Below are 26,322 nucleotides of genomic sequence, written 5' to 3'. Positions count from 1 at the left end.
TTTGGAATGTATATATTTTTAAACTTGAGGGTTTTGAACCTGATTCAGAAGCTTTTCAATTACTAGGAACTAACTAAGTATTACAAACCACCCACACAACCTGAATCATAATGAATTTTTTTTTTTTTTTTTTTTTTAAATTTGAGCCTCCCTGGTTGGAGTCTCTGGTTCAAGGACAGGGTGTAAAACCAGCACAGAAGAATTGTCAGGGCAAGCCTATTTGGGCTGCTTGATTGTACTTTCAAGCAAATTGGCTCCACTGTCTCCAGTTGGAGACAGGCCCAACACAGAGATATTCAGCTGCAACTGAATGAAGGGAGAAGGCATGATCAGAGTGGAGGAGGGGGGGGGAGGAGTGGACACAGCAGAGGGCAGGGCAGCAGCAAATTAGTCTATCTTGGCTGCTGATTTATAGACAGTTTCTTCTGTCTTTCACTTTTTCTGTCATCAAATATCAAAGTCAGTTCAATTCATCCCAACATTGCATCAAGTATACTGACCACAGAAGATAAACAATTAGACTTTAAGTCCTGGCAGATGTCAGCCAAGGTCCTTTCAATATTCTATATATATAACTACATTAGCATGAGTTGAATATATAATATCCAATCAGTTCAACCTATCTTAACAGAGCAGAATGTATGCTCTGCAAGCTCTTTTTGTTCAGCTTGAATGAATACAAGCTTTTCCAACACTGCTAAAGTAGCAGCACCAACTTCAGCATTGAAGGGGGAGGAAGAGGGGAATTCATTAGTTCAGACTGACAGAGGTGCCATTTTGGCAAGCAATTCACTAAGATCAGCAGCCTGTTCTGCCATACTGGCTTTCAATTCCTCTTGAAGTGTTGTGTTCTTAAGCCTGAGAAAATTATCATGATCAGACAGCAATGCTGCCACTTTCTTCTGCAGCTCTGAAGAGACAGGAGCACAGACTTTTTTATCTTCTGCACAATTGGTGCAGGCCTTTGTGGTTTCTTGCTTGCAGGAACAAGACTTTTTAATGTATACTGTATACACAAATGTCAAACAGCAGTCATAGAGTGTATCACTTATTATAGTGGGCTCTTCTTTGACAGCTGAGGGCTTTTGCCCTGGCTTCTTCTTTATGGACATCAGGAAGTGCTTGTCCTGAGCTGCTGCCAATTTATGTGTTTGTGGAGCCATTTTTTGCTATTTCTGTATATATTGTTCTTCAGTTTGCTGCAGTTTCTTATTTCATTCTGAAATCCACCACTTACCTCAATATTGGAATAGGGGGAGAGGGGTAATGAGAAATATAATGAGCTCAAGAGAAGGAAAGAAAGAAAAGAAGAGAAGAAGAGAGAGATTTTGTGTGGAAAGAGATTATTATATCTAGCATGTCTACTTGATTGTTTTGGATTTTCTAATTGGGATGTGTCTATTTATACATTACTAAGTGCTAACTCATTTTGCTTAGAGCTCCTATGGCTGATTACAGTAAACAATAAAGAGATATATATTGAATATAGCAAAATTTGGCTCTTGCAAGTATTGATATAACAGAGCATTGCATTGAAGTCTAGATATCAAACCCCAAAATCTATTTTGAAGCACAAACTAACAGCCAATTTTGATCTGAGAAGGCATCTTTTCATGTATTCAACTAGAATCTGCATCTCTTTCAGAGCATGCAACCAGTTGTGGCTGGTGTAGGTCTCTTTAAACAGGCAGGCCAATTTGTTGCAGTCTCAAAATAATTCTCCATGATGTTCTGCAAAGGATTTTAATTCTTCTTGTCTGAATTATCATTCTCTGGCTCCTGTGGAGCTTGCACTGCCTGAGCTGGACATGAATTGGGTTCCCTGGGCAGCATACTAGATATCAACTGGACCATATCCAGAATTCCTGGCAAAGTCTCAATATGGACAGTCTTTGGCTTCCTTGGTCAGATCTTCTGTTGGGCAAAGTCATCCAAATTAACATCTCTCAGTTCTGGTTTCTGTGTCAAGCAGTCCCAGAGCTTGAGTACAGAATTCCAGATGTAGATTAACAGAATGGATGCATCCCATTTCAGACTGTTGTTATCAAGATACAGCTTCACATATGCTGCTAAATTTGCATACACCTCTATTGTCATAACTGTCAGAGCAGAAATCATGGTAATTAAGATTTACCATTGACTTACATTCAAAATACCATTTTTCTTGTGGAGCTGACTTCTCAAAATTGACACATGGCTTGATCCAGTAAAAGACTTTACAGAATTGGTCCCACTTGAACAATCAGGCAAAATAGCTGATCAGCTTTTGTTGATCAGTTATTTCATGGAGTTCAAAATCAGGATTCTCAGTCAAGCTGAGTTCAATACATTCCCTGACATGATCCTGCAAATGAGGTCAGTTTATACCATAACTAGGAGTTTAGGGACATTATTTCAATCTTCAAGCTACTCAAGATCTTACATTTCCAATCTTTACAGAGATCTGACATGTGCCTGGAAAGTTCACAAAAATATGAGTTGTTTCCAGCTTCCCAGTTCTCAAGGCTCAGCACCTTCTGAATGGTATCAGGAATCAGGTCAGTATTTAATATCAATATATAGGCCCATTGCACCTGATTTCATATCTCATGCTCCACCACTTGAATCCACTTTTCAATCTCTGTATGATTAGAGAACACTTCAGTTCAGATACTTGTATTCAAACTGAATGATGCCCCTTGAGCCTTTGGCATATTGTGTGATTGAGCTCATGAGAAGGTGTGAGCTGTTCTTTTTGGCACTGGCATGCTCTGTATCTCCAACATTTTGGCTATCAGATTGCTGTTGAGAATGAATGAGAGTGAATGCTTGAATTTCAGAGGGGTTTGCTATCTATTATATAGTTGACTTGAAGCATATTCAACTGCTCAAGTTGCTATTCAGATCTGTATTCATATTCTCCTACATTCTAAAATTCAACACTGCTAAGTGATTGATTTCTTTGAAATAGGCTGATCACCCAGAAGAATGCAGATTATTGCTGATCTTGCATCCCTTAGGGCCAATTACAGATCTAGATGATTGGGATATTACAGTTGGTCTGTGGCACAGTTGGCACATTTTGCAGCTGCTCTAACATTCAACTTTGCTATAATACATCTGATTCCTCAATTGAACAGCAATTTTCTTTCTAATTCCTATATACTTTATTCCAAAGCAATTCTGCAGCAACCCTTACTGTTCCTGTAACTTGAAACTCAATCACTGCAGAAACTGGTGTATAAACCTCAAGTAAACATGTGAGGTCTGAGGTACTTGAGGTGCATAGAGAATTATATGTTTTGGAGAAGATAACTTCATTTGCCATTTCCAGCCTCACAGTTTTAAAGGCACAGACAGCCTGCCCATTTGTTGCAGGAATCACAAGATTGCAATCACATTTTATCTTCAGTGGAACCTGACATTCAGCCAAACAATCAAACTGAGGAGTCAGGGTTGAGTGTAAGATCTTGAATTCTCTGTCAGCCTGCATCATTTTAATTACTGTGTACAGGATGCAGCAAGTCTTTCAGATGCCTCTGATGCTCTGCCTGATGCTCTATCCAACACTCATTCTGAACCAGAAGACATCAGGGTGCAGGAGATTATATAAGAAGCAGTGGCAGCTCTACCCATGGGATCAGTTGATAACAATGAATCACAATAGTATGAAGAGCCTGAATCTGAACCCTGGTTACAGACTATATTACATCCAGTGCATCTGGTTGGCAATGGAGATTCCAATTTTCATTCACAACTAGAGGATTCATTGGGCAACCAGCCAGCTGAGACCTACATCCCAACTATAATGAATGACCTGTTGGAGGTCCTAGTCCATGCACATGTGGAGTCTGATGAAATGCTGGACCACTTCATGCTTGCTTTAGAATTATGGTGCAAAAAATTGGGAATATCTCACCAACACTACAAGGCACTGTGGAAAGTCTTACAGATTTCTGAAGATATCAGTGCACTGAGATCTCTATTATTGGGGCTGAGCATATTGAAGAAGAAATGCAGAGCTCAATTCCCTATACTTCCCATCTGACAGGCATTCATACCAGCTGTTCCATTGAAAATGCCAACTCTTTCACCTGCCAAGAAGCAACTAATACAGACATCTCTTACATCTAATTTATTCTTTCAGGATCCTGTGGCTCTTTTGTCATTACTGGCAAGGTCTCCTGTATTTTGCAAGAAGATACATATTGATATGGCTGATCTAGTTGACAACCTGACCAAATTGTGGCAATCATGGAGCTGGGGGAGCTTCATTAGATGTTTGTTGAGTGACTTTGCATGGTATTCTGATGGGACACCAGTCTTTTCTTCTGATTTTGTTTGTTTCAGATGCAACAATGCTGCATGTAAGTGCACTTGGAATGAACAAGAAATTCATATTGGAAGAATTTAATTTGTGGGTCAGGACTAGAGACTGGCCTGCACAAAACCCAGTGAAATTGTTCTTATTGTCCAGTACACTATTACTGTCAGCAGCTTTGATAAAAGAATTCATTTGCTGAGACCTCCACTTTGCCTGAACAAGCTGCTCTTACTGGAAGATCAGGAAACTCACATCATACATGAAGATAATATTCTAGCCTGACTGGATGTTCATCTTGACTACATCTTTAACAGATTGGGTAGCTACAAACCCTCAGAAACAAATGGGTTCTTTGTACAGCAAGTGATGAATACAATTCACCACACATCATCTGTACAAGAGCTCTGACTTAGCACTCTGCTCCAGGGTGAACTGGAAATTGTGGCATATGGGAGGGATATGCTGATCAAGATGCTCTGCCCAGGTGATTCTATCAAGAGGACTATATCCATTCCCTTCCTGCTGTTTATTGACAGATTCAGTTTATATCAGAACATGTACTGAAATATAACTGGCTTCTATATGATCTCTGCAGGACTTAATGATTTCAAAAGAAGACAACAAAACAATGTATATACAATTACTCTCAGACCTCATGCTACAAATTTTCCTGATATTGTGGAGGCATTGGCTCCTGGTTTACAAGCAGTTGAAAGAGGATTTGACATTGTGGTAACTGGTGAAGGAACTGTCAGGGTCATTGCTTCTTGTATTGCTTACCTTGGTGACATGCTGCAGTAAAATGACAATGCTGGAATCAAATGCCCTACTGCAACAGTCTCCTGTTGAAGCTGTACTGTCTCTGATGTGGAGAGATTCAATATAAATTTTGACTTGGTGAAACATGGCTGATACCATTACCAGCTACTCAATTTGTGGGCTGAAATTGAGGTGAAGCAGACTGTTTGCAAGTGAGAAGTACTGTGGAAGACCCATGAATTGGCCAAGGAAAGTCCCCCAGTTTTGAAGATCTGTCCAGCACTGAATCTGGTAACATTTTTCCTCTCTGATCTCTGTTATAGTGAATTTTTGGGCCTGTCCAAAATTGCGCATACATTATTGATATCACATATATTAACATCTGAGGGGCAGAAGGAATACTGCCAAACCCTACAGAGGTTTTTATTTCAGAGACACTGGACCCAACTGCAGTCCCCAATTACCTATCTGGAGTTCTACCAAATCCAGAAACACACTCAAGCTTCAATTATGATCTCAATTATACTTCATTTTGCCCTAAAGCCTGACTGGATTCAGACTGTTGTTCAGCAGGCTCTCTATAACTTCTTTAATGAACAGTCAATTGATTCTGATATTTCATGTTTGTTGCTTGCTAAAATCTTTGGTGCTATTGCAAGAAGCAATTCACTATTGACTTCTCAGACATCTGTCAGGTACAATGAACTTAAAAGTGTGGTTGCCAATGCCTGAACTATACTTCAGAAAGTGATAGATGCTACTGTCATGGCTGCCAAGGCATCACAGTTGGCTAGCTGGGCAGTATGGATGCTGAGATCACAGCAGAATTCACCAGTATTCAATTGGATTGTGACACCCCTGATGGAGGACATTTTAATCAACACTGTCAGTATTGCCCTGAAAGCAGATAAGATGTTACATGCTTTGAAACACTGACCAAACATGCATATTAGGGTGCACTATGCTGATCAGGCAAAGAAGTATACTGTGCCAAATAACTGCAATGTACTGATCAGGGAGGATAAATACTGTAAATATAAAGCATTTGTGCAGCAAACCAACAAGCATGATGTTGAAAAGGTTTTACTGATTTATAAGAGCTTCAAATGCACTATATTCTTGGTTCTTGATGGGGCTCTTATGGAATTGGAACTCTATATCAGCAGCCAGATGAAGCAACTTCATCACAAATGTCTGATTCTCATGCAAGACCTCATGTGATCAGAACACAATAAGCAACAAGATGATGATGAGAATGCTGACAAAGCTGATGATTCATATGCTACTACCCCCTTCCATACCTTAATCAATGCCTACTGTCAACTACCAGCTAGCTGCAAAGTCATGGAATTGCTTGGTTTACAAAGCATGCAGCTTTCTGAACTACCAATTACACATTTCTTTTTGCAAAAGCTCTGACTTTCATACAGCAGTGATTGGGCATATTAACATATGCTTGGTGAAGATTCAACCCCAATCCAATTGTTTCAAAAGCTGATCTTTACATTCAATAGAGATGCACATCACACTACATTGAAACTCAATAATCTGGTTGAGTATACTTGTGTGTTGAGCATCAAGATTGGGCAAATAAGGTGCATATTCACTCACAACCAGGGCAGCTGCTGGAGGGTTTTTTTTGTCATGTTCTCTGCTCATGAAATTTGGTGTGAGAGGGTACTGGATTTGCTGATTTTGCAGGTAAATCAGGATGAGATTCATATAATCAGTCTACCTGCAATCTGCAAACCAAGTCTTTACACAATATCTGTCAGCAAAGATTCTGAAAGGCTTGAACTGGATTCTGCTCTACCAACTATCTTTCTCAACTGCACTTGAAGCATTTCCTTTTTATAGATGGATCAGGCAGTTTGATGTATGTAGTATTGCACATTAGTTGAAATCTCTCCAGTGTCTGCTGGGGTAACTATACTATAATGGTTTCTATACTATAATGGTTTCTATACTATAATGGTTTCTATACTATAATGGTTTCTATACTATAATGGTTTCTATACTATAATGGTTTCTATACTATAAACATTTATAAACCCAAAAAGGTATCCTGAATGTTCCTAGATATATTTGTTGATCAGGGGTTTGAACATTTCCTGATTTCTATATTGAGGATCAGAAGCTACATTTCTGAATTCAGAACATATATATTTTTAAACTTCCAAACAACTGTGGATTCGGATAAACATATATTCTGACGTAAATGTATCGGGACTAGTGGATCTACGGTTTACAAATCCTCCCCATTTCTGCTATGGTAGCTATCCCAAGTCACGTGATCCAGTGGTAGGTTGGCTTTCATTGGACCAGAAAGAGTTCAAGGCGTTGGTACTTCCCGCTTTCCCCACGCAGTCTGAGCCAAGAAGCCAGTGCCAAGCGTACCATGGTCTCGAAGGGCCTACAAGGCTACTACAGTAACCATATGCGGAAGCTATAGGAACCACGGAACGTGAACTCCATACATTCGTGCCCTTCGCTCTCTCACCTTGTAAGAGGTTGAGATGAGAACCGGGATGAAAACTGGAGGAGATTTCTCGAACCGCTTCGAATGCCTATGGGGACTTTTAGAGTATGAAACTGCTCTGCGTCGGATCAAAGAAGATCCGAGCCGCTAAGCTGGAGGCTAACTACATAGAGACTAGTGTCTCGATACAAGGGTAATGCCAATATTCTGATGTTATGTAGTACATAGCAAAGAATTCCAAAATTGGTTTTTTGGATAGGGTGATCTGTAAGGTTTGAATAAGGTTGCTGTGGGTTAAGACAGCAAAAGAGTGGCAGAAATTCTGTAACTACAGTACGGAGTAGTTACCTAGTTTTCAGAATCAAGAAAAGATTCTCTCAATCTGAAATGAAATCCTCAATCTCATAGTTCAAACTTCAGTTACATTCTAGAACGGAGCTCATTTCCTGAAAGGAAGTGTTTTCAGAAGGATAATAGAAATCCTACAGTGCTCCAACAGTTTGCTATTTGGATTACAGTTCTCGCACAATTCCTAATTAGGTTACTGTGAGATCTCGGAAATGTAAGGGTTTCTCGGACCAACGAAATATATGGTCTTATCTTATCATTTCGGTCCGATAATGAGCCGACCGCTGCTTAGTCAATCGTCGTCCTTCCCGAGTGAGACTGCCCCTTAGCGACCGCCAGAGACATTACCACCTCGTCGATCCAGTCACCTTGCGGAGTACATTCTTTTCCCAATTGTCCATCATGGCTTGATGCTTTGACTGCCTGTTGGCTGGGTCAACTCAGGACTCCCTGCTCTAATCTTGTAACTACTTTGTTATCACTCTCCTTTTTTGACGGTTTCGCGCCAACTGTCGCATTCCTGCGCGCTGGCTGGCGCTTACGACGGTGAATAGCCTTGGGGCGACCGCGCATCTTTTTTTTTTTTAACTCACTGCTTCATTTTCGTACGAGAAATACGTTATTATTTCTATTTCCATTCATTTATGCGACAATGGCATCCTCGCCAGAGAGCCCTGTCTCTTCGCTTTCGCGAACCCACTCCCTGCCAGGGTTGAAGGATCGGGAAGCTGGGTATGTCACCGAGGAGAAGATAGCCATGAAGGATAAAGGCGCGCGAGTGGCCATTGCCCAACTTGCGGCCGTTCCTCGTCGCAAGCCACTCCCTGGATCGACATTAGGATATGCGCAACATAAGGAGGACGTTCCGGTGTCTACTAAAAAGAGCCTATTTTTTGGATTGTCAATGGCAATGTTGAAAGAGGAAGTGAGGTTCGGCGGGAACAAGAAGAAACAAAGATTATTCTTTTGCGGAATAGCTGCTGCTCTTGTGCTCTTGGTCTTGATAATTGGCTTAGCAGTGGGCTTGTCGAAGAAAAAGTGAGCTTCGTCATCCCGCGTTTTCTCGACTTGATTTGCTGGCATTGCTTGCCTTCATTGGATAACAGAAGGCTAAATGGATTCGTATAGGAAAAGCTCGAACCTGCCTCTACCCCTCGATAATGGTGGCCCCTACTCCGGGGATCTCACGTACTATGAGCCGGGCCTAGGAGCTTGTGGCATAACCAGCGCTGCCTCCGAGAATGTCTGTGCTGTCTCGCGGATCTTGTACGACGCCGCAAGTACAGGGTCAGACCCGAACCAAAACCCACTTTGTGGGTTGAAGCTTCGACTCAGACGGGGTGACAAGAGCGTCGACGTGACTGTTGTTGATAGATGTACGACCACTTTCATCGTGACATTGGTTCATTTCTTCTCTTTTGTACGTGTTGCGCATCGTTGCTGACTACGCTTCACAGGTGTTGCTTGCGAACCAACGGACATCGACGTGTCCGTGAGCGTGTTTGAGAAACTTGCCCTGGTTGAACAAGGCAGAGTTGATGTGGAATGGGCTTGGCTGGAAAAGGCCCCTGTTAAAGTGCCACACGACTAGGATATGATCGAAGTGGCATACAATATAAATGCCGCGGAAAGGCTAATTTAATGGTCTCTGGTAACTTCCTTGGTCGCAGGCCGAACATAAGTCAATAGTCCGGAAGATCCGGTTCAACGTCGCGTCTCCACGCCTTGAGTCCACCTTTCATATCAGCAATAGTCCTTTCTCCGTTTCGATCGATACCCAATTCCCTTAATTTCTGAACTGCAACTTGAGAATCATTTCCTTGTCGGCACACAATGTACACTGCATCGGAAGAGTTAAATATTGACACTGGAAGCCAGGAAGGCTGATCGGCGGATTGCTTCCCGAGGTTTTGCGTACTGGTAAGGCTGGAAGATGATAATATCTGCGAGATCGGTATGTTGATGCTATTTGGAAGGGCACATATATCGTATTGCACCTTCTCTCGCACATCGATAAGGATTGGCTCCTCTACCGTTTCCTTGCAAGACGTTCTAGTCAGTTGGGCCTGGATGTATTCCGTTGGTGTAATGCGCTGGTTACTGTCGAGAATGGAGGGCGGGTTCAAAGAGCCACAGAACTGAACATAGTCCGTCGAGCCACTGCGTAACGACTCGAGGGTGATGGACGGGTTTGCGGAGCAGACACTGCAGTTTGCCCTACGCTTGCGTAGTCGAATATTGCGAAACGGCGGCGTCGAGTATGCAGAGAAGAGGTGAAGAGATGGAACGATTGATTGTTCACCCGTTTCGGCCGTCATAGGCGAAGCGATGACTCGAATCGTTTCCAGAGCCTGCATCACACCCATGAGCCCCACAACGGGCCCCATGATTCCTCCATCTGCGCAGCTTATGACGGAATCCACGGGCGGAGGCTTGGGAAAAACGCAGCGATAGCATGAGCCTCCTGATATATCTCCCGGTGACCTCGGAGGGTAGTTTAGGATCATCAACTGGCCCTCAGTCCGAAGGGCCGACGCAGATACTACTGGCTTTCCGAGCAGCACAGCCGTGTCGGAGATTAAGTATCTTGTGGCCGGATTATCCGTACAGTCCAAGATAACATCGTACTTTTCGAAAATATCTGGAGCTTCGTACGGTGTTAGGCGGGTCCGGTAGGGAATATACTTGGGATGCGGATTTAGTCTGTATTATATAGCTTTTTAGCAGTGTCGAATAGCCGAGCCCTTCAAAGGGGTTAACCCACTCTTCTAAATATTCAACTGCGCTATCCACCTTATATTTTCCGGCATTTTTGGTCCGATGTAGAATCTGTCGGTGCAGGTTCGAAGCTTCAACCGTATCCCCGTCGATGATTCCAAGGGTGCCCACGCCGGCACCGGCAAGGTACATCGCTGCAGGACATCCAAGGCCGCCTGCGCCGACGATGAGAACTGCCGCATTCCGAAGCTTGAGTTGCCCTGTTGTAGTTGAAATAAAGAGAAAAAAAAATAATTATTACTACTATGCCCACGGCGGAGGCTTGGAGAGCAAGCCAGACAAAGACTGGACCGTACCTTGCAAACCAATCTGTTCAACGATCATCTGTCGCCCATAGCGCCGATACTCATCCTGCTGCAAAGGCCACTTGCGCTTCCAAAAATCCTCTCGAACGCGATTGTTGAAATCCGAACTTTCAGTCGTCGTAGCCGCACTAGAAGATGACGTTGCGGTGTCTGTGTTACCTTGGGAGGCTTGGTGGTCGATCTCAGCGAGTTGCTGCTTTAGCTGGAGGAGGTGCTGCTCGGCTTTTAAAATTTGAGCTTGGAGGGAGGCGCGGGTATCTTCTATGGAGGTCATGCTGGTGTTGATTTCGGGTGTGTGTTGTTTTTCGAGGGGATGAACTTTCTTGATGATGATGAGAGGGGCTCCAGAGTTCCCGAGAGGCAAAAGGTTCATACTAGGGGATCGCGAATTTATTCCGCCAAATCAGGCCGGAGATGTTTGTACTTCAAAAACCAAATACCACAATGAAAAGCAAAACGTTCCCTTTGGGAAAAGTCGGTTAGATTTATATTTCGATTAAATACGCTGCCAAACTACTCTGCGCGATGCTCTAAAAGAACAAAACTCGCCCCCCCCCCCGGAATCGCCAACATGTTATCTATCCCCCATCCTAATTGACCCGTTCTCTGATCCTGTTCCATACTGAAGCTCAAGGTTGAAGCAGGGTAATCGCAAAAATAATCACTCGTTCATGCTAGGGTTCGAAATTTTCGACATTAGATAAAATAACATAAACAACCCATAAATGCATGTCAATTCTACATGACTGGTATCCAGAGAAAGCACTAATGGCGTCGGGTAATGTAAGGGCAATGAAGAAAGGAGGAAAAGTATGACCTGGTGCGTTTATTGCTCGATAAGGGATGGGATATCGTCAACTTTGACCTTGCCCTCAAGAATTCCTAGAGTACCATGAGTGGCTGCTACGATGTAGGCTGGGATGGCTTTGTAGACTTACCGTAAACAGCCGTAAAGAGAGGGAATTCATCCTCGAGCCCCTGCTTCTTCAAAAAGGCATGGACTTCTCTGGCGCTGAGTGTACCCTGCAGCATCTGGCCGTTGAGCTCCGTCTTCTCGACCTCCTCGACCGTCAAGCCGCGCTCAACAGCAAGCTTGGCACAGCGGTGGTTGCGGCCGCCGTTGCAACTGGTAATGAGGTCGGCGACACCACAGCTTTCCTCGGTAAAAGTTTGGGGGTTGACCGTCTCACCGAAAAATTTCTTGCCGAATTTTACCATTTCCAACAATCCAACACGCATGATAGCGGCTTTCGCGTTGTCGCCCCATCCCTTCCCGTCAACGAAACCAGTAGCTAGGGCCACGATGTTCTTCAACGCTCCTCCGAGAGACACACCAGCGACATCGTGGACCACACGAACGTGGAAGTAAGGGCGGTGGAATAGAGTTTTGATGAAGACGTGGTCAACCGGAGGGTATTCCGCCGGCAAGGGCCTGAGCTTCACCTTCGAGTAGCTGCCCGATGAATCTCTGTGCTGGAAATGCACTATATCGTTGACGTTCACCATCGACGAAACGGGTGACATGTTCTGGGGTGTTGGCGCCTTGGAGTCTAGGTGTGGTGGGTCGTATGCAATCGTGGTCTCGGAGTAAAGGCCCTTGGCGATCTCGCTTGCAATGTTGGCACCAGACAATGCACCGCAGTAGATCCCCAGCTCCCTGCCAATAACCTCTGAGAACAGGCTTACTCCCTCGTCTGTCACGCTCACACCTTTGATGCAGGAGATCCCTCGGGCGTATGGCAAGATATGACCCTTGAGTTTCTGGCAAATGCCCACAATGAACTGATGAGGCAGATTGAAGACCAAAATGCTGGAGTCCTTGACGGAGTCCTCCAGGGAAGGGTTCGCGCGCAGGTTGTCTGGGAGGGTAATGTTCGGTAGGTATTTGACGTTCTCGTGTAGTTGGTTGATTACGTCTGAAAGGCTCTGCAGGCTGTTGCAGAGCGGCGACGAAGGGTTATAGTGTCTTGACGTTTTGGGGATCTCAATCTGCTCTTCGTACACCCACATGTTGACAACAGGTTCAAAGAGATCCGGATTCGCGGCGACGTTCTCTGCGACCATCTTGGAAATTGAGGAACCCCTATTGCCACCGTCAGAACCACCCCCTAACCAGGTCCTAGTAGACGCTGAGGAACTCACCAATTGCCAGAACCGACCACGGTCACTTTGTGTTTCTTCGTGTACGGAGAAAGTCGCGCCATGGTGTATTTTCGCTGGAAGGTGAGATTCAAAGAAACAAATGCGCGGGGCAAGGAGACGGTGATATGTGAAGATAGTTGAGAAGTAAAAGCTGTTGATGGACGGAGAAGAGCGAGTTGCGATACAACGGAAACCCGCAGGACTCCCATGCAGTCTACAGGGTAATACGGGGAAGAAGGGGAGGGTGGCGTCTGGAGCGGGGGGAACCTGGGGGAGCGTCCAGTGCCTTGCCTCAACAATGGTTCGTGCTACGTGCCTGGATTGCCAGCCCAAAATCTCGGTCGCACGCGAGTGTTGGGAAAAGGAAAGCAAGCAAAGCTCGACAATCCTTGCCCGGCCCGAGTTCCCGCCAATCACATGCCGCGATCGTCGGGTTCTGTGGGGGCTTACATAATTCCGCCAAGTGGGGCTCGATTTTTGTCTGGAACGTATCACGTGGTATGACGTAGTAATAGGTTCAGCCAATCACATGTTGATTATATAAGTCCTTCAGTTGGAGGACAAACAGAGCAAACGCGCCTTTTTCTCTTTTTTTTAACTCTTGAGGAATCTGCGAAAGCGAAACGGACATTTTTGAGCGGCCTTGCAGTCCCATGATAATTGCCTAGTACTTACAATGGTGAGCAAGCCCTTTTTTTTTTTTTTTGTTTGGCTCCTTTTACCCGGAGTCTTACGTTGGCTAGTTGTTTCTGACTCTCTACGTATTCAGGCCCCCATCCGTCCCAAGTCCAAGTCCAAGGCCTTGAGCTCCTCTTCAGTGAAAAAAGCGTCTTCAGCAGGGGAGGAAGCTGTTGATACATTTGATTCCTTCGACTCTGGATTTCATACCTCGAAAAAGGACAAACGCATCATTAAGCACTCAGCATTTGTCTCCAAGATCGAAAAATCCCGCAAGAAACCCCTCAAAAGGCGTCGACCGTCGAAAAAACTCGTCGCCAACCTCGATTCTCTCGCTGATGCATTACCCGACGCCGATGATGAAGCCCCCGAAGACGCCCAAGTGAACATTATCCGACATAAAAGTTTGAAGCACAGACCCGGCGCTATGAAGCGGAAGGAGAAGCTTGACAAGGTTGAGCGCGATCGGTTCGCCAAGAATATGGCGCAAATGGCGACTGGGTTGGCAGATCCAAAGGAGCCAGCTGCCAGCACTGTGGATGCCACACAAACTTCGTCCTCAAACCGCTGGGCTGCACTGAGGAATTTTATCTCTCAGACAATAGATCAAAACCCGGAGTTTAAGAGATGAAAACTGGAAGGGTTAGGTCATGGTACGAACTTTGTGTACCCAAATGATAATGCGGAACTATAAGCAAAAGCGAATGATTACAAAGTCTATTGAAGAAGGCCTAGTTCGACAAACGTATCGGAGTACGATGCAATCTGACGGCTGGGAAAGTTGGGCTAAATTGAGAGTGCCGGCATCGCTTGGTACAGCAGTGGGATCAAGCAACCTGCATCTGCCTACTTTGAACCCCGCCTTAACTCCCTTGGAAGTCGACATACACGGGAAAAGAAAAATAGCATTCAGGGTCTACCGAATCCTTTGTCTTTCAGACTTGCAAACTACGAACAAAACAGCCACATGACCAAATGCCGATATATATGTACGTAAAGATATTGACGCGGCTTCTGGTCTAATAACATTCTGTTACTTTATGTCTTCTGCTGCTATACTCGCTAAATCGCCCTTTTCCACGAAATGCGCCATTGGGATGGATGGTGCTGGGACAAATGGCCAGACTGTCCACTACAATAAGAGAAAATGGGTCGTCACGTCACACCAAAAAAATTCGATCTTGTGGAAGCACTTCTCCCGTGTCCATCGACTGGCCGGCATGCCTACATTGACGCGATCATCTTGACTGGCTGAAGGGCAACTGGGATCCAAATCAGCCGCTTGTCTACCCTTCCCTGGAACTGTACATAACAAGCTCATCGCCCCTCTCTGCGCGAATAGGTGTATCTGAGCGGCGCTGAAGATAACGACAACCTTAGATTTTCTAATTTTCGCCTCCTTCCCCACCAGTAACCCTTCTCCGCTGGTACAAACAACCAGAGGTACATAGCCGAACCGTGGGGTGGGGCTGGTGCTGGGGTACAGTGGAATAATCTCTTCGATATGGAAGACCTGATAGCACCGGCTGGTAGATTCTAGCTCAGAAGGAAGTGCGACGTCTTTGGCTGGGTACTGCGGCTATGGCAAGCAATGGGAACATAGACGTTCCATAACTCCTATGCCCCACAGAAGCATAAAAGGCATCGTCGACCAACTTTCTAGTCAATCTGGAAGAGCTCGCTGGTATGCAAACAATACGCATGACAAGTCCTTGAAAACTAGCGGCTGATCCATATACTCGTTAAGGAGTAGATGGAGATGGTGAACACGCAAATGCCCTGATGCGTGATGGACTGTGACAGAGATGATGAGAAGGGCGCTTGTTAGGGTGTTGATTTGTCTAAGCTCTGTGAATTATGAACTCCTCTCACCATAATATGTCCTTTCATCCAAGATTTTGACCATGTAGCACCCTTCTTCCCACCAATTGGAGCTCAATCTACCTAGTACAGAGTATAGCGTTCGCTTTTGTTGTACGACCTACAGAATGCGAGACTCACCGGTCAGTCACCTGACGTCATATCATGCGAACCTTGTCTTTCCCTCTACTCATCCCTCGACCTTGCTTTCACCAGCTATAGACTGCCATTGTGCGCAACTCGGCGACCATCGTGGCCCAGAGAATAACCTTGGGGCCTGTGGCTGGGCTACGGCCCTTGTGATCGTTTGCATAATTCTCACCCAGCATGGCGACCCGAACTCACGTGTATTTGCTTCCGTTGGCCAACGATGGCGCTCCAGATGTTCCGGGAGGTTTTATCTACCTCCCTCCTCCGACCCATCCCCCATATCTGCTTCGGTTTGTGATCGGGGGAAGTAGCGCTATTTGTCGGAAGGGGAGATTGTGGGTGAATATTCCAGCTCCGGGAGAGTGCTTTAAAAGCAACAAATTCAGGGAATTCAAGTAAGGACCCGTTCGCCTTGCTCATCATTTACAACCGTAAACTGATGGTAAATTATGGACTGAAACCGGTATTCAACCGAGAGTTCAAGATTGATATCCCAATTACGTGTGCAGGAGCCTTTTCCTTCTATATCACTTACAGCCTTCTTCCCAAACTCTCGGACTCGTTCGCACCTTCGCCCCAAACCGAAATAAGAACGGAGACGTACTATATAGATGTGTGTCCGGATATTAGGCTTAATGGCAAACGAATGCCCGTCGAGTCTCTTTCGATATTCTCTATCGTCTCCAAATTCATGGGCAAGTTCCCGGCGGATTGGAACAAGCATCTTCAGGGAATTGGGCAACGGGGATATAATGTTGTTCATTTTACGCCCTTAATGACTCGAGGGGCGTCAAATTCTCCGTACAGCATATACAACCAGTTAGAATTTGATCGCCAATGTTTTCCGAATGGAGAAAGCGATGTTATAGATATGGTCACGAGAATGGAAAAGGAGTACGGACTGCTTGCATTGACTGATATTGTATGGAACCATACAGCACATAACAGCAAATGGCTCCAGGAACATCCCGAAGCTGGCTATAATGTGGAAACTGCCCCTTGGTTAGAAGCTGCCCTGGAGTTGGACGACGCTCTGTTAAGTTATGGAAATGCGTTGCAAAGTCTAGATTTACCCACAGAGTTTAAAACCGTCGAGGATCTGGTTTCCGTCATGCAGCAGATGAGGCCACATGTTATTGAAAAGATTAAGCTTTGGGAATTTTACTCGGTCAATGTTCAGCGTGATACGGAGGCAATCATCAAAGCCTGGAAATCTGGCAATCTTGATTATCCAAAAGGCGGCTTCGGGGATGTCGGAGTAGGAGGCTTAAGCGAAATTCGACAGTGGCCGTTTGAAAGGAAAGCTGCTTTCCTACGTGAAAAGGCACTTGAAAATGACAACCAGATTTTAGGGAGATACAGCAGAAAAGTAAATCCTCGAATCGGTGCTGCACTCATCACTGCGCTATACGGTCGATACGACGAAACGACAGCAGATATACCTGTCGTGGAAGAGAATGTCTTCAAAACTCTGGATTCTCTGAATTTGCCACTGTTCAGAGAGTTTGACGACGACGTCTCGGAAATATTTGACCAGTTATTCCATAGGATCAAGTATCTACGCCTCGATGACCATGGGCCTAAGCTGGGCCCCGTCACTCCAAAGAATCCACTCGTCGAAACGTATTTTACTCGTCTTCCGTTGAATGATATCACTAAAGCGCATAGCCCAAGGTCGCTTGCCTTGGTTAACAACGGGTGGGTGTGGAATGCCGACGCTTTAAGGGACAACGCTGGGCCGGGTTGTCGGGCATACCTAAAACGTGAAGTTATCGTTTGGGGGGACTGCGTTAAACTGCGTTATGGGAATTGTCCGGAGGATAATCCATTTTTATGGGACTACATGACTCGATATACAAAGTTAATGGCGAAACATTTTGCAGGATTTCGCATTGATAACTGTCACTCCACACCCCTGCCCGTTGCGGAATACTTGTTACATGAGGCTCGGCGTATTCGTCCGAACTTAATGGTTTATGCGGAGCTATTCACGGGTTCTGAGAAGGTTGATTATTTATTTACAAAACGACTTGGATTGACAGCGTTGATTAGAGAAGCTATGCAGGCATGGAGCGCTGCTGAGTTAAGTCGATTGGTTCATCGCCACGGTGGTCTTCCAATTGGCAGTTTTGATCCAAGCTTGTTATCTCACTGGTGTCAAATGGAGACCAAAGTTGTCCTCCACCATATTCGGCCAACTACGGTGCATGCTCTTTTCATGGATTGTTCTCATGATAATGAAACTCCTGCTCAAAAGCGAGATCCGAGGGATACATTGCCCAATGCAGCTCTGGTCGCAATGTGCGCTTCTGCGATTGGAAGTGTCATGGGTTACGATGAGATATATCCTGAGCATGTGAATCTCGTCACTGAAACTCGCTCATACCATTCAGTCTTTTCAGAAAACGGCGTCCAAGACGCCACTGGCGAAGGAGGTATTGGTGGAATAAAGAAGCTTTTGAACAGCCTGCATACAGAGATGGCGATTGAGGAATATGATGAGACTCATATTCACCACGATGCAGAGTACATAACGGTTCACAGGGTACATCCACACACGAGAAAAGGGACACTACTTATATCACGTACCGCATTTTCTGCGTCTAATGTTAAGCACATCCTCGCTCCAATTCACTTAACGGGCACCAAAGCATCACTTTTAGGGGCCTGGAAATTGGAAGTTGAGAATGATACCGAAGCTAAGCGAATTGTAGCCGCTGATGAGAAGTACCTGAGGGGTCTGCCCAGCCGTGTTTCTGAAATATCTGGGTTTCGGATTGAAGAGAATGGAGACGATACGATAATATATACCCCCGATGATTTTCCACCGGGCTCAATTGCTTTACTAAAAACACATATCCATGAAAGAGATTTACCGGTGGGCCTGAGTGAATTTATCACCGCTGATGCAGATGCAACTTTCCGCTCTGTTGATCTTACCGGCCTGAATTTCACCTTGTATCGCTGTGATTCCGAGGAAAGAGAGTCCAGCGGCGGGAAGGACGGAGTCTACAAGATCCCAAATTTTGGCCCTCTTGTTTATGCTGGCCTTCAGGGATGGTGGAGTGTTCTCGAAGAGATAATTAAAACGAATGACCTAGGTCATCCACTCTGTGATAATCTTAGAGCCGGCCAATGGGCGCTTGATTTTGTCGTCGGAAGGATGCGGCGGGCTATCACGCAACAGGGTTACTCACAACTTGAAGGACCGACAAAGTGGCTCGAAGACAGATTCAACGCTGTACGTCGAGTACCAAATTTCTTGCTGCCCCGATACTTCACCATCATTATCAAGGCTGCATACGATGCAGCTTGCAGACATGCAATTCATTGTCTCGGGGTTATTATTGAGCATGGACAACATTTCATTCACGAACTGGCGCTGGTTAGCGTACAGCAGATGGGGGAGGTCAAGTCTGCTTCACTTTATCCCACAAAGCAGGTGCCTTGCCTTGCTGCCGGTCTTCCTCATTTTGCAACAGACTGGGCGAGATGCTGGGGCCGCGATGTCTTCATTTCGCTTCGTGGGTTACTCCTCGCCACTGGACGCTTTGACGATGCAAAAGAGCATATCCTTGCCTTTGCAAGCACGTTAAAACATGGCATGATACCCAACTTACTTTCGTCTGGAAAGTTCCCTAGATACAACTCTCGTGATTCCGTTTGGTTCTTCTTGCAGGCTATTCAAGATTATACCCATATCGTTCCCAATGGTATTCGAATTCTGGAGGAAAATGTTCCTCGACGATTCTTACCCTACGATGATACTTGGTTTCCGTTTGACGATAAGAGAGCGTATAGTAGAAGTTCGACGATCGCGGAAATTATCCAGGAGGTCTTCCAGAGGCATGCATCGGGTATCTCGTATAGGGAGCACAACGCTGGTCCGGAGCTGGACTTGCAGATGAAGCCCGAGGGATTTCAGGTGGATGTCCATGTTGACTGGGAGACCGGGATTATATTCGGAGGGAATCGGTGGAATTGCGGGACATGGATGGATAAAATGGGAGAGAGCGTAAAGGCTAAAAACCAGGGATATCCAGGTACTCCAAGAGACGGCGCACCGATTGAAATTTCTGGGTTGCTCTACAGTGCGCTGCGCTGGGTGTCCGATCTACGGAGAAAGGGCCACTACCCGTACTCAGGCGTTGACATTGAGTCTGGACTAACAATTACTTTCGATGACTGGGCAACGAGGGTCAAAACACACTTCGAAAAGTGCTACTATGTCCCTGTGGACTCTGAGGAAGACCGGGACTTCAACGTGGACAGCAAACTCGTGAACCGTCGCGGAATATACAAGGATATATATAAATCTAGTCAACCTTATGAGGACTATCAGCTCCGCCCCAACTTTACTATTGCGATGACTGTTGCACCTGACCTTTTCGATGCAGAAAGGGGGTTTCATGCTCTGACCATCGCTGACGTTGTCCTTCGCGGGCCACTGGGGATGGCAACGCTTGACCCGACCGACCTGAACTACAGGCCATATTATAACAACTCGGAAGACTCTACCGATTTTGCAACTTCGAAGGGGAGGAACTATCATCAGGGCCCCGAATGGTTATGGCCAACTGGGTACTTTCTCCAAGCGCTGTTGAAGTTTTCTCTGTTGAGGAATAGTTCACATCAGAGCTTGATGGACATATCCCAGCAGATTACCATGCGACTGGAGAGATGCTGCAAATCCCTGAGGGAGAGTACATGGAAAGGTCTGACAGAATTGACGAATAAGAACGGGGAATTTTGTGTTGATTCGGTAAGTCCTTTATCCCTTCTTTGACCTGTAAGAGACGTAAGTGTCTAATGGCATTGTGCACCCATTTAGTCACCGACCCAGGCGTGGTCTGCAGCGTGTTTGCTGGCCCTGTATTATGATGCTTCTGAGATCCAGAAGGCAAGGTCGGCTTCCTTGAGTGTCTAAGGTGATGTTTCCATAGTCCTGCTTGGTCTGATTTTTTTCTTCCTTCCCACCTTTTTGGGGTCATTGCTTAGATTTAATGTCATATATCAACCGTAATAATATTAAATTCCCATAATATTTGCTGTCCATGTGTAATGTCCAGCTTGGTGGTTGATGTGATGTACAGCGCTTGTGCGGAGCCGCGGCTAAGGCGGATTTTCGTTTCTCCGCGATCCGGCCATGCGGCAGGACGTCATTGGCGCGCCAGGCAAGTTTCCGGCGAATGGAAATATCCTGCAGAACTCCAGAGCTGACATCCGCTTGGCTTGTGAGTGCGACAGAAAATAGTCCAGACCACTGAGGGCTATTTTGCGCGATCTGTATTGCCTCTGAAACCAATCGAGCTTGCGAAAATCGGCCTGCCCCGCCATCATTGTCGACGCGACACCGCTTTCGAAGCCCAACCAGAGAGAACTAGGCCCAGGGGAAAGGCATCATACCTCGATGACGCTCTCCCTTTTGTCTGCGGCTACTGTCACGAACACTGCCTTTCACTCGTTTGCCTCCGGTGGCGATGGGGATGATGACCTGCCAAAGTTCCAAGACCAGGCGAGAGGCCAGCGGGACTTGTATACCCAGATCGTGATCAGTTCCGCGGTGGGGCTGATTGCGTTTCTGACTTTTTGTGTATGTTCTTGACTGTTACGCATGAGACCTTGGTGAGATCGTGGGAAGACGAGGAATCTGAGTTACTAAGTGGAGGGCCTGATGTTAGATTCTACGACCGAAATGGAGAGTGCTGTACAGTGCGCGTCGACGGTTGAGGACGGCCGCTTCGAGGCTTCCCGAGCTCCCGGACTCAATGTTTGGGTGGATTCCGGTTTTGTACAAAATTAGCGATGATGAAGTATTGGCATCCGCGGGGTTGGACGCCTTCGTCGTATGTTTGCCCGCCTGAGCTGTTCGGCGAGGACTGACACTAACTTGAGTCTCTGCATGATTCCTAGTTCCTCTCATTCTACAAATATGCTATCAACTTCCTGACTATAACCTTTTTCTTCTCCCTGATTGTTATTCTCCCGATTCATTACGTTTATACTGGAAAGTACGGATACCCCTGGGATGGGAGAGATGGCAATAGTTCAGAATTCTCGCACCTATACCGCTCTCGTAGGGGGCATATAACCGCGATTGGAGATAAAGAAGAACCCAAAACCGACCCTACGTATTTATGGATGTATGTCGTATTCTCATACGTCTTTACTGGATTGGCAATCTATCTCCTAGTCGACCAGACGAACAAAATTATTCGGATACGACAACAATGCCTGGGGAGCCAAACCACGATGACCGATCGCACGATTCGTCTATCTGGAATTCCACCTGAAATGAGATCAGAGGAAAAGATCAAGGAGTTCATAGAAAACCTTGGAATTGGAAAGATTGAAAACTTAACTCTATGTCGCGACTGGAGGGAACTCGACACTTTGATCCATAAACGAAAGAAGGTGCTTCAGAAATTGGAAGAAGCATGGACAAGACACGTGGGATATCAACCGAAGAGACTACGAAAACGATTTCATGGTGACAACGCCCCCGGATCTGCATTGGATCGAGTCGACGAAGAAGGCGAAACCACAGCATTGCTATCAGCCGAAGAACAGGACCATGTCCCCGATTTTGCTCATGAACGCCCGAGTGTTCGCTTATGGCATGGACCATTCAAGCTGAGATATAGATCCGTTGATGCTATTGATTATTACGAAGAAAAGCTGCGCTGCCTTGATGAAACCATCGAAGCCACCAGAGAGAAAGAGTTTCCACCCACCCACCTCGCATTTGTGACAATGGAGTCAATAGCTGCTTGTCAGATGGCCGTCCAAGCGATCTTGGATCCGTCTCCAATGCAATTTGTTGCTAGTTTAGCTCCTGCTCCGGGGGATGTGGTTTGGGAGAAGACATATCTTTCTAGATCCGAGAGATGGTTTCGATCATGGTCTGTCACGTTCGTGATTGGCTTCCTGACCGTGTTCTGGTCCGTTCTCCTCATCCCGCTGGCATACTTGCTAAACTTGGAGACAATCGAGAAAGTCATCCCCCAATTAGCGGATGCACTCTCCCGTCACCCCTTGGTCAAGTCTCTGGTTCAAACGGGTCTTCCCACGTTAATCCTCTCGTTGCTGACCGTCTCAGCTCCATATATCTACAACTGTAAGTCGCCACTCATGGTTCTTCTCTAGATATTTGAATGCTAACCTCACAACTCAGGGCTCGCCAATATGCAGGGGATGATTTCTCGCGGAGACGTTGAGCTATCCGTCATATCGAAGAACTTCTTCTTCACCTTCTTTAATCTCTTCCTAGTCTTCACGGTTTTTGCAACTGCCTCTAACTTTTATGGTTTCTGGGAGAATCTCAGAGATGTTTTCAAAGATACAACTACAGTGGCTTTTGCCTTGGCTCGCTCACTCGAAACTCTTGCACCGTTCTATGTGAATTTGATCGTGTTGCAAGGATTGGGTCTGTTTCCCTTTCGCCTGCTAGAATTTGGAAGTGTAGCTATGTACCCGTTTCATTTACTAGGAGCGAAAACGCCTCGCGACTACGCTGACCTGGAAAAACCCCCTATGTTTAACTACGGCTTCGCACTCCCACAAACTATCCTCATCTTTATCATTTGCATCGTGTACAGCGTTTTCCCGAGCTCCTGGCTTGTTTGCCTCTTTGGCCTCATCTACTTCTGCATTGGCCGATTCATTTACAAATACCAGCTTCTCTACGCCATGGATCACCGACAACATTCCACCGGTCGTGCCTGGCCCATGATATGCAGCCGCGTTATCGTCGGACTTCTCGTCTTCCAACTTGCAATGATCGGCATCCTCGCACTGCGAAGAGCAATCACACGTTCGATCTTGATTGTTCCATTGCTCGCAGGAACAGTGTGGTTCTTCTACTTTTTCTCCAGGACCTACGACCCGTTGATGAAATTCATCGCCCTGCGGAGCATCGACCGTGACCGTGCTGCTGAATCGGATGAAAGTCCCACTCCGACATCAACCCTGTCTCCACCTTCACAATGGGAACGGGACTCTATACCCCTCCGACTTAGGGGACAGGACCTAGCGCCGAGATTGAGGAAGTACGTCAACCCTAATCTTATTTTGCCGCTGGATGAGGCATGGATTCCTGGAACAGCACATCGAGCGAATCCGATTACTGCGCTACGAAACTCGTCTGAGGTGGTATGATGACAACTAATTTTGTTCGACATCCTTCATGCATTGAGTTCCGTGTTAATTCCCCGGATTTTAATGAGCATATATGATCACGTCCGCCATGATCTTTTCCTTCGTTAGGTTATTTCGGTGCATTTCCCGGTGGTTCCTCTCTTAGTTCAGCACATTCTACGGATATAATGTGTACCTTTCCTTTCCCCTCGGATACCCCCCTTTAGCATATCGTCTTTATCACTCACCATTTCTTTCTACATTTTGATTGATCGGAGGCATCTGCTAATTTAATGTTGTGCTGATGAAAAGCGGACCAAATTGGTACTAAGGACATCTGACATGGCACTGAACATGAAGGACAGATTTTCCGAAAATTCCACAATAACTAAAGTACGCCCGAAATGCTAGAAGAGCCGGGGATTCCCATCACCGAATGGACCGTGCCTTTTTTATTTTTTTTGCCCCTCCCGCGTAATTCTTCGATCCATACTCCTAGTTTGATATAAAATTTTGTGGCGTTGATGAGATTTGGTGCGCCATAACCACCATGCAAACAGCACCCAAAACGGAGGGGTGCGATGCAAGATGAAGAAACCGTGTAAGAAAGGTAAATAAATTAACATGCACGTGGATACCGAGATGAAAGACTCAAGACACATCAAACCCTTTTTATCTATTTCAGGTAGAAAAACGTTATTCCATACGCCCGTTGAGACATGCGCGGTTTCCTCTCCGTACCCTAGGCTGGACATGGCGCGTCTTAGATTAAATTACGAGCTGGGCTTCTCTGTCTCGATGGCTTGCCGCTTTTTTACCGCGTCTGCAAGGGTGGCAAGGACAGATTCTGTGTCTTCCCAGCCAATGCAGGCATCGGTAATGCTGACGCCGTATTTGAGGCCAGCTTTGCCCTGGGGTGAGACGGGTTGGTTGCCTGTGTAGAAAAGGAAGAATGCATTAGGCTGGTTCTAGAGGTAGTCAAAAAGTAGTGACTCACCCTCGTTAATATGACTTTCGATCATCACGCCCATAATAGCGGTTTCTCCCCCAGCGATCTGAGCTGCAATGTTGGCGGCAACTTTGGGTTGGTTCTTATGGTTCTTCTCCGAGTTGCCATGGCTGCAGTCAATCATTAATCTGGGATTGACGGCCTTTTCGATGAGTCTCTTCTTTGCAGCTGCGACGGAGGCTGCGTCGTAGTTAGGGCCTTTCTTGCCGCCGCGCAAAATGATGAAGCAGTCCTCGTTGCCCATCGTCCCGACGATGGAGACGACACCAGGTTTGGTTACGCTGAGGAAGTGGTGGGGGTGCTTGACGGCGCCAATGGCATCCACGGCTACGTCGAGAGAGCCGTCTGTGCCGTTCTTGAAACCTACGGGGAAAGATAGCCCGCTGGCGAGCTCGCGGTGGAGCTGGGACTCGGTGGTTCGGGCACCGATCGCGCCAACGGAGAGTAAGTCGGCAAGGAACTGGGGGGAAATGGTGTCGAGCATTTCGCTGGCAATTGGCATTCCCTTGTCGGTCAGATCGACGAACAGCTGCCTGGCGATGCGAAGACCCTTGTTGATCTGGAAGGAATTGTCGACGTCGGGATCGTTGATCAGACCTTTCCAGCCAACTGTAGTACGTGGCTTCTCGAGGTACGATCGCATGATGATCAAGAGCTCATTCTTATATTTCTCCTTGAGCTTGAGGAGGCGGCCGCAGTACTCCATGGCAGCTTCGGGGTCGTGGATCGAGCACGGTCCGACGATGACCATGAGGCGGTTCTTGGGGTCAATGCCGTTGACGACTGCGGCGGCCTCCTCTCTGGACATCAAGACTGTCTTCTTGGAGTGAGGAGTTTGCGGGATCTCATGCTGGAGGAGATTGGGCGGTGTCAGCGGGTTGTACCCGCGGACTGGATGAGAAGACACCATCAGTTTCACTGCGATCCCCCAAAAAAAAAAAAAAAAAAAGGAACCTCAATTGAGCTGTATACTTACTTCGCCAATCCTCCGCATGGCTTCGATTCCCGACATTGGGGTTTTCAATATACCACTGTTGAGTCAAAATGTTAGCAGCTGCTGAGCGATGAAAAACAAGAGGTTGGGCTCGAAGCTCACTGGTTGCGGGGCCATTGCTGGGATACGAGCAAAGCTTTCACTTGATTTTGAAGGCGGGGGAGTTTAACGGGATACGATTGACCGTCCGCTGTGGATAAGAACCAAGAGTCAAGCAGCTGTACGAGCTGGGCAAAGGAAGAGGGAATGACTATAAAGAGGTTGAAGCTCCAGCGTGAACTCTTTGGGAGACTTTTTCTTGGGGCTTTCGGGTTGACTCATAGAGCTGGCCCAACACGCTATATTTAGTTTGGGTTGACAGGACGTCATCGCGGGCTTGAC

The 26,322-nt window shown here is 46.2% G+C and overlaps 9 protein-coding genes across 9 annotated transcripts; 4 read left to right on the top strand and 5 right to left on the bottom strand.

Annotated features, from left to right (window-relative positions):
- Positions 1 to 609: 609 nt before the first annotated feature.
- Positions 610 to 1,163, bottom strand: CIMG_13527 (uncharacterized protein; the record flags this gene model as incomplete). The annotated part of the gene is made up of 2 exons (XM_001238965.2): positions 610 to 619; positions 766 to 1,163. The coding sequence occupies 2 exons, from the start codon at positions 1,161 to 1,163 to the stop codon at positions 610 to 612; spliced, it is 408 nt and encodes a 135-aa protein (XP_001238966.2).
- A 7,130-nt stretch (positions 1,164 to 8,293) lies between these two features.
- On the top strand, positions 8,294 to 10,686 carry CIMG_09985 (riboflavin aldehyde-forming enzyme). Its single transcript, XM_001238962.2, has 4 exons — positions 8,294 to 8,927; positions 9,018 to 9,265; positions 9,347 to 9,809; positions 9,866 to 10,686. Exons 1-3 carry the CDS (start codon positions 8,542 to 8,544, stop codon positions 9,478 to 9,480), a joined length of 768 nt encoding a protein of 255 aa, XP_001238963.2. The 5' UTR covers positions 8,294 to 8,541; the 3' UTR covers positions 9,481 to 9,809; positions 9,866 to 10,686.
- On the bottom strand, positions 8,832 to 11,281 carry CIMG_13526 (molybdenum cofactor biosynthetic protein). The gene is made up of 3 exons (XM_004444586.1): positions 10,964 to 11,281; positions 10,654 to 10,867; positions 8,832 to 10,592 (listed from the first exon to the last, which is right to left on the bottom strand). The coding sequence occupies exons 1-3, from the start codon at positions 11,244 to 11,246 to the stop codon at positions 9,572 to 9,574; spliced, it is 1,518 nt and encodes a 505-aa protein (XP_004444643.1). The 5' UTR covers positions 11,247 to 11,281; the 3' UTR covers positions 8,832 to 9,571.
- Positions 11,282 to 11,798: 517 nt separating this feature from the next.
- On the bottom strand, positions 11,799 to 13,422 carry CIMG_09984 (glycerol-3-phosphate dehydrogenase [NAD(+)]; the record flags this gene model as incomplete). The annotated part of the gene is made up of 3 exons (XM_001238961.2): positions 13,115 to 13,422; positions 11,911 to 13,055; positions 11,799 to 11,854 (listed from the first exon to the last, which is right to left on the bottom strand). The coding sequence occupies exons 1-3, from the start codon at positions 13,174 to 13,176 to the stop codon at positions 11,799 to 11,801; spliced, it is 1,263 nt and encodes a 420-aa protein (XP_001238962.1). The 5' UTR covers positions 13,177 to 13,422.
- A 305-nt stretch (positions 13,423 to 13,727) lies between these two features.
- On the top strand, positions 13,728 to 15,667 carry CIMG_09983 (uncharacterized protein). The gene is made up of 2 exons (XM_001238960.2): positions 13,728 to 13,793; positions 13,884 to 15,667. The coding sequence occupies exons 1-2, from the start codon at positions 13,791 to 13,793 to the stop codon at positions 14,421 to 14,423; spliced, it is 543 nt and encodes a 180-aa protein (XP_001238961.1). The 5' UTR covers positions 13,728 to 13,790; the 3' UTR covers positions 14,424 to 15,667.
- Positions 14,925 to 15,682, bottom strand: CIMG_12474 (uncharacterized protein; the record flags this gene model as incomplete). Its single annotated transcript, XM_012358373.1, has 2 exons — positions 14,925 to 15,371; positions 15,665 to 15,682. 2 exons carry the CDS (start codon positions 15,680 to 15,682, stop codon positions 14,925 to 14,927), a joined length of 465 nt encoding a protein of 154 aa, XP_012213796.1.
- A 98-nt stretch (positions 15,683 to 15,780) lies between these two features.
- On the top strand, positions 15,781 to 20,846 carry CIMG_09981 (glycogen debranching enzyme; the record flags this gene model as incomplete). The annotated part of the gene is made up of 3 exons (XM_001238958.2): positions 15,781 to 16,092; positions 16,155 to 20,564; positions 20,634 to 20,846. The coding sequence occupies 3 exons, from the start codon at positions 15,781 to 15,783 to the stop codon at positions 20,727 to 20,729; spliced, it is 4,818 nt and encodes a 1,605-aa protein (XP_001238959.2). The 3' UTR covers positions 20,730 to 20,846.
- A 177-nt stretch (positions 20,847 to 21,023) lies between these two features.
- On the top strand, positions 21,024 to 24,569 carry CIMG_09980 (uncharacterized protein). The gene is made up of 4 exons (XM_001238957.2): positions 21,024 to 21,395; positions 21,484 to 21,648; positions 21,716 to 22,919; positions 22,977 to 24,569. The coding sequence occupies exons 1-4, from the start codon at positions 21,213 to 21,215 to the stop codon at positions 23,957 to 23,959; spliced, it is 2,535 nt and encodes an 844-aa protein (XP_001238958.1). The 5' UTR covers positions 21,024 to 21,212; the 3' UTR covers positions 23,960 to 24,569.
- On the bottom strand, positions 23,290 to 26,221 carry CIMG_09979 (3-deoxy-7-phosphoheptulonate synthase). Its single transcript, XM_001238956.2, has 4 exons — positions 26,044 to 26,221; positions 25,924 to 25,978; positions 24,936 to 25,838; positions 23,290 to 24,872 (listed from the first exon to the last, which is right to left on the bottom strand). The coding sequence occupies exons 1-4, from the start codon at positions 26,056 to 26,058 to the stop codon at positions 24,712 to 24,714; spliced, it is 1,134 nt and encodes a 377-aa protein (XP_001238957.1). The 5' UTR covers positions 26,059 to 26,221; the 3' UTR covers positions 23,290 to 24,711.
- Between the last annotated feature and the right edge of the window lie 101 nt (positions 26,222 to 26,322).

The sequence above is a fragment of the Coccidioides immitis genome, assembly GCF_000149335.2.
Source record: "Coccidioides immitis RS genomic scaffold supercont3.5, whole genome shotgun sequence".
In the NCBI taxonomy this organism is placed as follows: Eukaryota; Fungi; Ascomycota; class Eurotiomycetes; order Onygenales; family Onygenaceae; genus Coccidioides; species Coccidioides immitis.
This window is presented reverse-complemented; position numbering and strand designations above follow the sequence as displayed.

Excerpts from the sequence above, each read along its gene's own strand:
- CIMG_13526 (XM_004444586.1), bottom strand. The coding sequence starts at position 11,246 with ATGACCTCCATAGAAGATACCCGCGCCTCCCTCCAAGCTCAAATTTTA. Across the intron at positions 10,868-10,963 it reads TGAACAGATTGGTTTGCAAG|GGCAACTCAAGCTTCGGAAT; the intron begins GTACGGTCCAGT and ends CAACTACAACAG. Across the intron at positions 10,593-10,653 it reads GCAGTTGAATATTTAGAAGA|ACTAAATCCGCATCCCAAGT; the intron begins GTGGGTTAACCC and ends TATATAATACAG.
- CIMG_09980 (XM_001238957.2), top strand. The coding sequence starts at position 21,213 with ATGACGCTCTCCCTTTTGTCTGCGGCTACTGTCACGAACACTGCCTTT. Across the intron at positions 21,396-21,483 it reads TTGCGTTTCTGACTTTTTGT|ATTCTACGACCGAAATGGAG; the intron begins GTATGTTCTTGA and ends GCCTGATGTTAG. Across the intron at positions 22,920-22,976 it reads AGCTCCATATATCTACAACT|GGCTCGCCAATATGCAGGGG; the intron begins GTAAGTCGCCAC and ends CTCACAACTCAG.
- CIMG_09985 (XM_001238962.2), top strand. The coding sequence starts at position 8,542 with ATGGCATCCTCGCCAGAGAGCCCTGTCTCTTCGCTTTCGCGAACCCAC. Across the intron at positions 8,928-9,017 it reads GTGGGCTTGTCGAAGAAAAA|GAAAAGCTCGAACCTGCCTC; the intron begins GTGAGCTTCGTC and ends GGATTCGTATAG. Across the intron at positions 9,266-9,346 it reads CGTGACTGTTGTTGATAGAT|GTGTTGCTTGCGAACCAACG; the intron begins GTACGACCACTT and ends TACGCTTCACAG.
- CIMG_09979 (XM_001238956.2), bottom strand. Across the intron at positions 25,839-25,923 it reads CCATGCGGAGGATTGGCGAA|TCCGCGGGTACAACCCGCTG; the intron begins GTAAGTATACAG and ends CTTCTCATCCAG. Across the intron at positions 24,873-24,935 it reads CGAAAGTCATATTAACGAGG|GCAACCAACCCGTCTCACCC; the intron begins GTGAGTCACTAC and ends TTTTCTACACAG.